Here is a 12879-nt window from a genome sequence, read left to right as displayed (position 1 = left end):
CAAACATTCTCTTAATTCTTTCTAAATTATTCATTTTTTTATTTTTATATTAATCCTATTATTTAAATCTATAATTAAAGTTAAAATAAAATTGATCCATAAAGTGCAGCGATTTTAGGCTCTGCTTTAATAAATTGCAATGAGCTCTCAAATTTAAACATCAATCTCAAGTAAAGATAAATGGATTATTTATTACTATTTTGTAAATTAAAATATCAAGAAAATAAACAATAAATTTTATTTTACAATTAATATTAATAAGTTTGTTTTATCTAAAGTTATTTATTACCTACCTTATTAAATTTATTTGTTTGAAATAATTAAAAGTGATACTTAAATTGATGGCCAGGCTATTTTTGGTTTATGTAATTCTTTATCTTAATGTGCAAAACTCTAATGTTTGTTCTTAATGCTGTGGTATTTAATAAATTTAAACTTTTCTTTCCTAAAATTTTTATGAGTATTATAAAAAAATAAATATATTTAAAAACACTTTGAATTTTGATAATTTATTAATAATTTTTATATTTTTTAACTTGAAAAATTTAAACTAATTTACATTTTTTATTCTTTTTTATGATATAAATAATAATTTATTCAAAATACACAAAAAGTGGAATTAAAGTAAGTATTCAAGATGTTGAGAATTTGGGTTTTGCTTTGAGTAAATTCCCTAATCTTTTTACTTTAACTCTCTATCTTTAGTAATAAAACATTATTATTCTTAAATTTTTCTAAGTTGAGCTGATTAATAAGCTATATATATATTTAAGCTAACTATTTAAAATATTTTCATTTATTTTTTTAATAATAAATTTATTCTAATTAGGAGAAATTAAATAAACGGTTAAGGGGTTTCTGGCTTAATGTCTGCATTAGCAAACAGTCCTACTCTTTCAAAATTAAAACTTGATTTTTGGTAAAAAACTTTATCTATTTTTACATGTTTGAAAAAGTCAAAAATCTTGTTTTGATTATTTAATTAATTATTTATTTTTTTGTAAATTTTTTTATTTTATTGAAATAAAATATTTTTAATTTTTTTTATTTTTGTAAATATTTAACTTTTAATTTTGATTTCTTTAATATTTTTCTCCAATAAATGTCTTTTTTTTTAAACAATTATAAAATTAATCTTAAATATTTTAATAGGGAGAATTAATATAATGGTTAGTGTGCATAATAGTTAGGTTTGGCATTAGAAAAAGTTTCCAAACTAAAAATTTTAAAACTGAATTTAAAGTAAAAACTATTTATCTAAATTTATTATTAAAAATTAAATTTTAAAAATATATTTAAAGATATAATCTCTAATTATTTATTTCTCTAACATTAAATTTTTCTTATAAAGAATTTATTTTAATACTGTAATAAATATATTTAATAGTGAAAACAATCTTGATTAAGATGGTGCATACAATTTAGGTAACGCTTTGGCAAAGTGCACCAGCCTATTTTCTTTGAATCTATAGCTTTCGTAAAATATAAATAAAATACCTTCAAATTATATTTATTTAGATAATTGTTACTCATTATTTATTTAATAATTAATTACTCACATTTTTAACATATTATTTGATAATAAATTTATTTTATTTTCTTTATTTCTCATCAAAATTTTTAAAAGATTTTTATTAATATTTTAACTTTAATTTAAAATCATAATTTTTTTTCTAAATACTTAAAAAGCTAAAATAGAATTAGTATTGAAGGAGCTTAAAAAATATGTGTTGGTCTGTCTAATTGCATTAAGTTATAAAAGTTGAAGCTAATACTATTGTAAAAAAAAATTTTTTTTTTAATTCATTTTACAAAATTAAATAAATTTTTAAAAAGAAAAAAACTTTGATTTATGATTGAAAATTTATTTTATAGAATTATAATTCATATATATTCATTCATTCATTCATTCATTCATTCATTTACTTTTTTATTTATTTAGTATCTGATTATTTTTATAATTAAAAATTTTCTTAAATTTAATTTAAAAAAGTGCAAATGATATTCTGTAGGAATAGAGGTATTTAATATAAGGCAAAGTTTTGAAATTTAAGAGATTAATTGCTTTTAAAGTGTTTCTATGAACCATAAATTAAATTTTATTAAAATAATAATAATATCGATTGCAAATATTTTTTTATTTTTAAAAAGTTAATAGTAAACTTACAAAATAAAAATGATATTTAAATAAATGTAATAGAATTAATTATATATGTATGGATTTTTTTGAATATAAGCTAATTAAAATTTGTATTTCAAAATGAAGATGATATTTAAAATAAAAATCTATATTAAAATGGATGTTTGCTAAGAGATTTGGTAAACTGGAAAAACTTACTTCTTATTTTTGAACCTCAATTTTAAGAGTTATTATTTTCATAATTTTTTTTAAATAAATAATTAGATAAAATCTCAACAAAATAAAAATGAATTTATAAAAAAGACCTTTTATGAATCTTGAAGACGTATTTCATAATTATTTTGTAGTTCTAGATATTTAAAATTTATTTTTTAAATAAAATAGTTTATAAACTCTTCTTTATGTACTCACTCCGAACTTGAAATTAATTTTAGGTAAAATAATAATCAATCACTTTTTAATTGAAAAAGTTTGCATTTACAATAAAAATATTAACTTAAATGATAATTTTTACTTATTAATGTTTTTCTTTAATAAAAAAATAAATATTTAGCTTTTTTTTATGTTTTATTTAAAAAAAATTTGTTTTTAAAAAAGCTAAAATAAAATAGATTCGCAAGGCTTCATAAGTTTAGCCTAAGCTTTAGAAAAATGTACTAAACTTTCTTCATTGAAAATTTTTTTGTAGTAAAAAATGTTTTTATTTATTATTTATTTATTTTAACACTTTTTATATTGGAACTGGAAAAACTTTCTTAATTCTTTCTAAATTTATCATTTATGTATTTTTCTACTAATTTATTTTATTATTTTAATATATATTTAAAGCTAAAGTAAAATTAATGTATAGAGTGCAGCAATTTTAGGCTCTGCTTTAATAAATTGCAATGAACTCTCAAATTTAGACATTAATCTCAAGTAAAAATAAATTGAATTGATTGATTATTATTGAATGAATTCATTAATAAAATAAACAATATATTTTATCTAACTAGTAATATTAATATCTTTCATTTAAAATTATTACTTTATTGAATGAAAATGTATTTGAAATAACTTAAAAGTGATACTTAAATTGATGGTCAGGTTATTTTTGGTTTATGCCATTCTTTATCTTAATGTGCAAAGCTCTAATCTTTGGATTTAATGCTGTGGTATTTGATAAATAAATATTTTTAAAAACTCTAAATATTTATGATAATTCATTCATAGTTTTTATATTTTTTTAACTTGAAAAACATAAACTAATTTACATTTTTATTTTTTTTATTTTTTATAAATTATCATTAAAATACACAAAAAAAAAGTGAAATTAAAATAAGTAATGAAGATGTTGAGAATTTGGGTTTTGCTTTGAGTAAATTCCCTAATCTTATAACTTTAACCCTCTACCTTTAGTAATTTTATATTTTTATAAGCTGAGCTGATTATTAACCTATATTTCAGTCAACTCTTTAAAATACTACAATTATTTTTTTAATAATTAATCAATACTAATTAGGAGAAATTAAATAAACTGGAAAGGTGTTTCTGGCTTAATGTCTGCATTAGCAAACTGTCCTACTCTATCAAAATTAAAACTTGATTTTTGGTAAAAACCTTATCTATTTTACATATATTTTTAAATGTATAAAAACCAAAAAGTTTCTTTTGCATATATATTTACATATTTAATTAATTAATTTATTTATTATTTATAAATGTTTTTATTTTAATTATATCATAATATTTTTACATTTTTTTATTATTTGCAAATATTTAGCTTTTAATTTTAATTTCTATCATTTTTTTCTCCCTTAAATAAATAAATGTCTTTTTTTCAAAAATAATTAAAAAATTAATCTCAAATATTTCAATAGGGGGAATTAATTTAATGACTATGTTACACAATAGTTAGGTTAGGCATTACAAAAATTATCCAAACTAAAAATTTTAGAGCTGAATTTAAAGTAAAAACTATTTTTTATTATTAAAATTTAAGTGTTAAAAATATATTTAAAAATTTAATCTCTAATTATTTTATTTCTCTAAAAATTAATTAATAAATTAATCATTAAATTTTTGTTTTTAATAATTTTATTTTAATATTGAATTACAATATATTCATAGTAAAAGCAATATTGATTAAGATGGTTTATAGAATTTAGGTAATGCTTTGGCAAAGTGCTCCAATCTATTCTAGCTGAATCTAGAACTATAGTAAAATATAAATAAAATTTCTTCAAATTAAATTTATTTATTTAGATAATTGTTTCTGATTGATTATTTAATAATTACTCACATACATTTTTGATAAATCATTTGATAATCAATTTCTTTAATTTTTATTATTCCTAAGTTTAAAAGCAATTTTTAAATATTTTAACTTTAATTTAAAATTATAAGTTTTTTTCTAAATATTTAAAAAGCTTTAATAAAATTGATATTGAAGGAGCTTAAAAACTATGTATTGGTTTGTCTAATTGCATTAAGTTATAAATTTTGAAGCTAAGAATGTAAAATTTTTTTTATATTTAATTCATTTTACAAAATTAAATAATTTTTTATCAAGAAAAAAACAAAGATTTTGATATATGATTGAAAACTTTTTTTATTGAATTGTACATCAAATATATTCATTTAGTTATTTATTTATTTCTTTAAAATCTGCTTACTTTTTTAATTAAATTTTTTTACAAAAAGTTCAAATGATTTTCTCAAGCAATAGAGATAATTAATAAACCAAAAAGTTTTGAAATTTAAGAGATTAATTGCTTATTAATTGTTTTTATGAACAATTAATTAATTTAATTAAAATAATTATTAATATTTATTGTAAATGCTTTTTTATTTTTAAAAAGTAAATCGTAAACTTACAAAATAAAATCTGGTATTTATAAATAAATAAATAAATTTATTGGAATTAATAAATGTTCAAAAATGTTTAATTTAAATTATAGTTTTGATAACCAGCTACCATTTGAATTTGAAATATACTTTATTAAAATATACGTTGTTTAAATTATCTTAATATGAATAGAGTTTATTAAAAATGTCTCTAGATATATCGATTGATTAAAATTTAAAATTTAATAGTAAATGAATTACAAAAATAAATAAATAAATAAATTATAGTAAAAAAGCAGATATTTTTCTAAAATAATAAAATATAAAAAGTTAGTTAACTCTCTTACTAATACCGAAACCTACCTCTCCTTTTACAATAAAAGCAATTATTGCTTGTTTTATATTAAAACTAAACAATGAAAAATGTTTAAAAGTATTAAAACAGATTAAAAGAAATGTAGAGATTCTTATGCATGTAGCGAATAAACAGAAGTAAAAATTTTAAAAGAATGGCAGAATATCAATAAAAAGAAAGCAGAATATTCAAAATGTGGGTGATAAAATAAATTTTGGACAGAAGATAAAGAAATGATTATGAAAGGATTTAAAGATAATCTTCATCTTTCAAAGAGTAGATGTTAAAAAGATAAAATCATCAATCCAAATGAAATGGGAGTTGGAAAGATTAGAAATTTGATTCAGTCTAGTGGATTAAATACTGATAGGATACCAAAAGTTTTGTTAATGACTGAAGGGTAAAAGTAACTAAGACTTAAATTTGCTAAAGAAAAGGTAAGATGGTCTTAAAAGTGGAGAAGAGTTTTGTTTTCAGATGAAATCATACTAAAAAAGGGATTAATTGGCAAAAAGTATGTATGGTAAGTTCATCACTCTGATATTTTACAATCTCAATGCTATTAAAAGGAAAAATATCCAACCAAATTCTGAATTCTAAAAATTATTGTGACTTAATTCAATAATTTCAAGAGAACACATTATTAGAAGAAGATTTAGCTTCATGCAACACTTCAAAGTATACTTCGGAATATCTTAATCAATTTAACATTATCAAACTAGACTGGGTACCAAAATGTAGCTGATTTAAGCCTTATCGAGAGAAAATAGTCTTATCTCAAGGAAGAAATAAATGAAATTGATGATAAGATTGACACTAAAAAGCTATTTGAGTGAATCCATCATACCTTTTTATAGAACAATAAAATTAAACTAGTCATTAAAAGGCCAAACGAATCACTGAAAAAAAAAATATCTCAAGTTATTTTGAAAAAAGGCGACTAAATATCATTTTGATTATTATATATATATAGTACCCTAGAGTACTGCCTTTTTCAAGACTATACACTATAATTTTAAATATTAATGTAATAAGAAAAAAACTTTGATTTTTGATTGAAAATTTATTTTATAGAATTATAATTCAGATATATTCATTCATTTATTTATTTATTAATTTACTTACTTACTTATTTTTATTTATTTATTTAGCATCTGATTATTTTTATTATTAAAAATTTTCTTAAATTTAATTTAAAAAAGTACAAGTCATATCCTCAAGGAATAGAGGAATTAAATAAAACGAAAAGTTTTCAAATTTAAGAGATTAATCGCTTTTAAAGTGTTTTTATTAACGATTAATTAAATTTTATTAAAATATTAATATTTATTGTAAATATTTTTTTATTTTTAAAGTAAATACTAAACTGACAAAATAAAAACTGGTATTTATAAATAAATAAATGTAATGGAATTAATAATATACGTATCGATTTTTTTGAATGCAAGCTAATAAAAATTTGTATTTCAAAATAAAGATGATATTTAAAATAAAAATCTATATTAAAATAGATATTTAGGCAGCTAAGAGATTTGCTTCTGATTTATTAAACTGGAATAACTTACTTCTTATTTTTGAACCTCAATTTTAAGAATTATTATTTTCATAATTTTTTTTAAATAAATAATTAGATAAAATCTAAATAAAATAAAAATGAATTTATAAAAAAGTCATTTTATAAATCTTGAAGAGTAATTCATAATTATAAAGTAATTCTAGATATTTAAAATTTATTTTTTAAATAAAATAGTTTATAAACTCTTCTTTATGTACTCACTCCAAACTTGAAATTGATTTTAGGTAAAAATAATATCCATTCACTTTTTAATTGAAAAAATTTCCTTTTACAATAAAAATATAACTTAAATGATAATTTTTACTTATTAATGTTTTTCTTTAAAAAAAAATAAATATTTAGCTTTTTATATGTTTTATTTAAAAAAATATTGTTTATAAAAAAGCTTAAATTAAATAGTTTCACAAGGCTTAATAAGTTTAGCCTAAGCTTTAGAAAAATGCACTAAACTTTCTTCTTTGAAAATTATATTGTAGTAATAAGACTTTTTTTTTACTATTTATTTAATTTAGCATTTTGTAAAAATTGAAACTAGAAAAAATTTCTTAATTCTTTCTATATTGACCATTATTGCATTTTTCTATTAATTTAATTATTTTAATCTATGATGAAAGCTAAAGTAAAATTAATGCATAGAGTGCAACAATTTTAGGCTCTGCTTTAACTAATTGCAATGAGCTCTCAAATTTAGACATCAATCTCAAGTAAAAATAAATTAAATTAATTGATTATTCTTAAATGAATACATTAATAAAATAAACAATATCAATAAGATTTATTTAAAATCATTACTTTATTGAATGAAAATGTATGTATTTGAAATAACTTAAAAGTGACACTTAAATTGATGGTCAGATTATTCTTGGTTTATGCAATTCTTTATCTCAATGTACAAAACTCTAATATTTTGATCTAATGCTGTGGTATTTGATATAATTTAATTTTTTTTTCTTAAATTTTTATGAGAAAAACAAACAAATTTTTTTAAAAATCTTTAAATTAATTTGTGATAATTTATTAATAATTTTTTTTTTTAACTTGAAAAACAAACATAAACTAATTTAATTTTTATTTTAATCGAAATTCATTAAAAATACACAAAAAGTTAAATTAAAATAAGTAATGAAGATGTTGAGAATTTGGGTTTTGCTTTGAGTAAATTCCCTAATCTTTTAGCTTTAACCCTCTACCTTTAGTAATTTTATATTTTATAAGCTTAGCTGATTATTAACCTATATTTAATTCAAATCTTTAAGATATTACATTAATTTTTTAATAATTCATCAATTCTAATTAGGGGAAATGAAATAAATGGTTAAGGGGTTTCTGGCTTAATGTCTGCATTAGCAAACTGTCCAACTCTATCAAAATTAAAACTTGATTTTTGGTAAAAAAACTTTTTTATTTTACATTTATTTTTAAATTTATCAAAAGCCAAAAAGCTTCTTTAGCATATATATTTACTTATTTAATATATTAATTAATTGCTTATTTATTAATTTATTATTTATAAATGTTTTTATTTTTATTATATCAAAATATTTTTATTTTTTTTTATTATTTGCAAATATTTAGCTTTTAATTTTAATTTCTATCATTTTTTTCTCCCATAAATAAATAAAAGTCTTTTTTTCAAAATAAATAAAAAATTAATCTTAAATATTTCAATAGGGAGAATTAATTTAATGATTAGGGCTCACAATAGTTAGGTTAGGCATTAGAAAAATTATCCAAACTAAAAATTTTAGAGCTGAATTTAAAGTAAAAACTATTCATCTATCTCTTTGTATTTATTGTTAAAAATTAAATGTTAAAAATATATTTAAAAATTTAATCTCTAGTTATTTTATTTCTCGAATATTTAATTTATAAATTAAAAATTAAATTTTTCTTTTTAATTATTTTATTTTAATATTGAAATAAATATATTTGATAGTGAAAACAATATTGATTAAGATGGTGCATAGAATTTAGGTAATGCTTTGGCAAAGTGCTCCAATCTATTTCAGCTGAATCTAGAGCTATCGTAAAATATAAATAAAATGTCTTCAAATTATAGTTATTTATTTATTTAGATAATTTTTTATGATTGATTATTCAATAATTACTCGCATACATTTTTGATAAATCATTTGATAATCAATTTCTTTAATTTTTATTATTTCTATGTTTTAAAGCGATTTTTGAATATTTCAACTTTAATTTTTTTCTAAATACTTAAAAAGCTTTAATAAAATTGGGATTGAAGGAGCTTTAAAATTATGTGTTGGTCTGTCTAATTGCATTAAATTATAAGAGTTGAAGCTAATAATGTAAAAATTTTTTTATTCTTTATTCACTTTACAAAATTAAATAAATTTTTTAAAGAATAAAACAAAGATTTTGATATATGATTGAAAACTTTTTTTATTGAATTATACTTCAAACATATTCATTTATTTATTTATTTACTTATTTTATTTATTTATTTTTTTAACGTCTGCTATTTTTTTGATTAAAAATTCTTTTTAATTTAATTTTAATAATAAAAAGTTAAAATGATTCTTTCAAGGAAAAGAGATATTTAATAAACCAAAAAGTTTTGAAATTTAAGAGATTAATTGCTTTTAAATTATTTTTATGAACGATTAATTAATTTAATTAAAATAATTATTAATATTTATTGTAAATGTTTAAAAGTAAATCATAAAACTTACAAAATAAAATCTGGTATTTATAAATAAATATAGCATTTTTATGAATATATCAATATGTTAATAATGTGTTTGTGGTTTTGATAATATCATACGGTATCATCCATATACTTTTAATTTTATTTAAACTTTTTGTACATTTATTATATATGTATGGATGGATGGTTTTTTTTGATGTAAGTTAATAAAAATTTGTATTTCAAAATAAAAATGATATTTAAAATTAAAAAGGATATTTAAGTAGCTAAGAGATTTGGCTCTGATTTATTAAACTGCAATAAAAACTTCTTAATTTATTTTTGAACCTCAATTTTAAGAATCATTATTTCCATAATTTATTTAACAAATAATTAGATAAAATCTCAACAAATAAAAATGGATTTATAAAAAAGCTCTTTTATAAATCTTGAAGATGTATTTAATAATTATTATACAATTCTAAATATTTGAAATTTATTTTTTAAATAAAATAGTTTATAAACTCTTCTTTAGGTTCTCACTAGATACTTGTAATTGATTTTAGGTAAAAATAATTTAAATCATAATTTTCACTTATTAATTAATACTTTTCTTTCAAAAAATAAATATTTAGCTTTTTTTTCTTTTACATTTTATTAAAAAAATGATTGTTTCTTTGTTTGTTTATAAAAAAGCTAAAATAAAATAGATTCACAAGGCTTAATAAGTTTAGCCTAAGCTTTAGAAAAATGCACTAAACTTTCTTCTTTGGAAATTATATTGTAGTAAAAAGATTTCTTTTTTACATTATTTATTTATTTAAATATTTTTTGTAAATTGAAACTAGAAAAATTTTCTTAATTCTTTTTAATTAATCATTTATTTTCTATTAATTTTATAAATTTTATCTATGATTAAAGTTAAAGTAAAATTAATGCATAGAGTGCAACAATTTTAGGCTCTGCTTTAATAAATTGCAATGAGCTCTCAAATTTAGAAATCAATCTTAGGTAAAAATAAATTTGAATTGATTGATTATTCTTAAATGAATACATTAATAAATAAAATAAATAATATATTTTATTTAATAATTAATATTAATAAGATTTATTTATAATTATTACTTAATTAAATGAAATTTTATTTGAAATAACTTAAAAGTGAGACTTAAATTGATGCTCAGGTTATTCTTGGTTTATGCAATTCTATATCTTAATGTGTAAAACTCTAATCTTTGTATCTAACGTTGTGGTATTTGATAAGTTTTAATTTTTCTTTCTTAAATTTTTATGAGAAAAACAAATAAACATTTTTAAAAACTCTTTAAATTAATTTTGTTAATTTATTTTTTATTTTATTTAACATAAACTAATTTAAATATTTCATTTCTTTTATATAACATAAATAATAATTTATTCAAAATACACAAAAAGTGAAATTAAAGTAAGTAATCAAGATGTTGAGAATGTGGGTGTTGTTTTGAGTAAAATCCCTAATCTTTTATCTTTAACCCTCTTTCTTTAGTAATAAAACTTTATTGTTTATTTATATTTTTTAAGTTGAGTTGATTAATAAGCTATATATATTTAAGCTAATTCTTTAAAATATTTTTATTTATTTTTTGAATAATAAATTTATTCTAAATAGGAGAAATTAAATAAACGGTAAAGGGATTTGTGGCTTAATGTCTACATTATCAAACTATCCTACTCTATATAAATTAAAACTTGATTTTTGGTAAAAATCCTTATCTATTTTACATATATTTTTAAATATACAAAAAAGCAAAAAGCTTAATTTGCATATGCATTTACATATTTAATTAATTATTTATTTAACAAAAAGAAAAAAAAGTAAAAGTATTTTGATATATGAATAAATAAAAAACATTTAAAATAAATAAATAAATAATTAATAATAATTAAAAAATTAATCTTAAATATTTTAATAGGTAGAATTAATTTAATGAGTAGGATGATGCATAATATTTAGGTCTGACATTAGAAAAATTATCCAAACTAAAAATTTTAAAGCTGAATTTAAAGTAAAAATTTATTATTTATTTATCTCTCTCTCTATTTATTATTAAAAATTATATTTTAAATATATTTAATTTTTTATATTAAATCAACAATTAACAATTAAATTTTTCTTTTTAAAATTTTTTATTTTTATATTGGAATAAATATATTTAAAAGTGAAAACAATCTTAATTCAGATGATGCATAGATTTTAGGTAACTCTTTGGCAAAGTGCACCAATCTATTTCAGCTGAATCTATACCTTTCGTAAATTATTAAATCTCATTAAATTATATTTATTTATTTAGATAATTGTTTCCTATAATTTATTTATTTAATTATTTAATTATTACTAGCATTTTTAAAAATAATTTGGTAATCAATTTATTTAATTTTCTTTATTTCTCATCAAAATATTTAAAGGATTTTTATTAATATTTTAACTTTAATTTAAAATCTCATTTTTTTTATCTAAATACTTAAAAAGCTATAATAATATTGGTATTGAAGGAGCTTAAAAATTATGTTTTGGTTTGTCTAAGTGCATTAAGTTATAAAAGTTGAAGCTAAGACTACAGTAAAAAATTTATTTATTTTTTATTCATTTTACTAAATTAAATAAATTTTGATTAAGAAAAAAACAAATATGATTGAAAATTTAATTATTTTTGATAGAATTATAATTCAGATATATTCAAATTTACTTACATACTTACTTATTTTTATTTATTTATTTCTTTAGCATCTGCTTATTTTTTTTATTTAAAATTATTTAATAACTTTTATAATAAAAAGTACAAATGATATTCTCTAGGAACAGAAATATTTAATTAGACAAAAAGTTTGGAAATTTAAGAGATTAGTTGCTTATAAAGAATGTTTATGAATGATTAATTAATTTAATTTAATAAAAATAATATATTTATTTTTTAAAAATAAATAGTAAAATACAAAATAAAAACAAACTGGTATTTACAAATAAATAAATAAATAAATAAATGTATTTTTTGTTTAATAAATTAGGAATATTTTTTTATTAACTTCTTATTTAAATTTAAATTTATTTCTATAAAACTATCTATGTAAACCAAATTAGATAAATAGCATCACCTATTAAAAACACAACCAATAAATAAATAAATTTATTTATTTAACTTTTATTAGCTTAATTTGTGTAAACTTACTTAAAAATTTACTATCCTGTAATACCCAGTATAAAAAAATATACCTAAAATAAGTAATGTTTTTTTTCATATAAAGTTTATTATTTAATAATGTAGATAGATATTAACAGAAAATTAATTAATTAT

General features: G+C 17.7%; 4 protein-coding genes across 4 annotated transcripts; 3 read left to right on the top strand and 1 right to left on the bottom strand. All coding sequences in view use genetic code 6, as the record gives it.

The window, feature by feature from the left end:
• Positions 1 to 2702: 2702 nt before the first annotated feature.
• TTHERM_01260700 (hypothetical protein) lies at positions 2703 to 4913 on the top strand (the record flags this gene model as incomplete). The annotated part of the gene is made up of 9 exons (XM_001029878.2): positions 2703 to 2827; positions 2969 to 3058; positions 3205 to 3294; positions 3448 to 3537; positions 3642 to 3731; positions 4000 to 4089; positions 4250 to 4339; positions 4549 to 4635; positions 4823 to 4913. The coding sequence occupies 9 exons, from the start codon at positions 2703 to 2705 to the stop codon at positions 4911 to 4913; spliced, it is 843 nt and encodes a 280-aa protein (XP_001029878.2).
• A 641-nt stretch (positions 4914 to 5554) lies between these two features.
• Positions 5555 to 5914, top strand: TTHERM_01260680 (hypothetical protein; the record flags this gene model as incomplete). The annotated part of the gene is made up of 1 exon (XM_001029876.2): positions 5555 to 5914. One exon carries the CDS (start codon positions 5555 to 5557, stop codon positions 5912 to 5914), a length of 360 nt encoding a protein of 119 aa, XP_001029876.2.
• Positions 5915 to 6034: 120 nt separating this feature from the next.
• Positions 6035 to 6475, bottom strand: TTHERM_001260674 (transmembrane protein, putative; the record flags this gene model as incomplete). The annotated part of the gene is made up of 3 exons (XM_012800513.1): positions 6035 to 6168; positions 6298 to 6328; positions 6443 to 6475. The coding sequence occupies 3 exons, from the start codon at positions 6473 to 6475 to the stop codon at positions 6035 to 6037; spliced, it is 198 nt and encodes a 65-aa protein (XP_012655967.1).
• Positions 6476 to 9965: 3490 nt separating this feature from the next.
• Positions 9966 to 12455, top strand: TTHERM_01260670 (cyclic nucleotide-binding domain protein, putative; the record flags this gene model as incomplete). The annotated part of the gene is made up of 11 exons (XM_001029875.2): positions 9966 to 10004; positions 10064 to 10113; positions 10244 to 10333; positions 10469 to 10558; positions 10710 to 10799; positions 10982 to 11071; positions 11196 to 11285; positions 11500 to 11592; positions 11747 to 11836; positions 12057 to 12146; positions 12365 to 12455. 11 exons carry the CDS (start codon positions 9966 to 9968, stop codon positions 12453 to 12455), a joined length of 903 nt encoding a protein of 300 aa, XP_001029875.2.
• Positions 12456 to 12879: the final 424 nt, after the last annotated feature.

Source organism: Tetrahymena thermophila (assembly GCF_000189635.1).
Source record: "Tetrahymena thermophila SB210 genomic scaffold scf_8254122, whole genome shotgun sequence".
NCBI classification, from domain to species: domain Eukaryota; phylum Ciliophora; class Oligohymenophorea; order Hymenostomatida; family Tetrahymenidae; genus Tetrahymena; species Tetrahymena thermophila.
The sequence above is the reverse complement of the archived record's forward strand: the minus strand, read 5'-3'. Positions and strand labels throughout refer to the sequence as shown.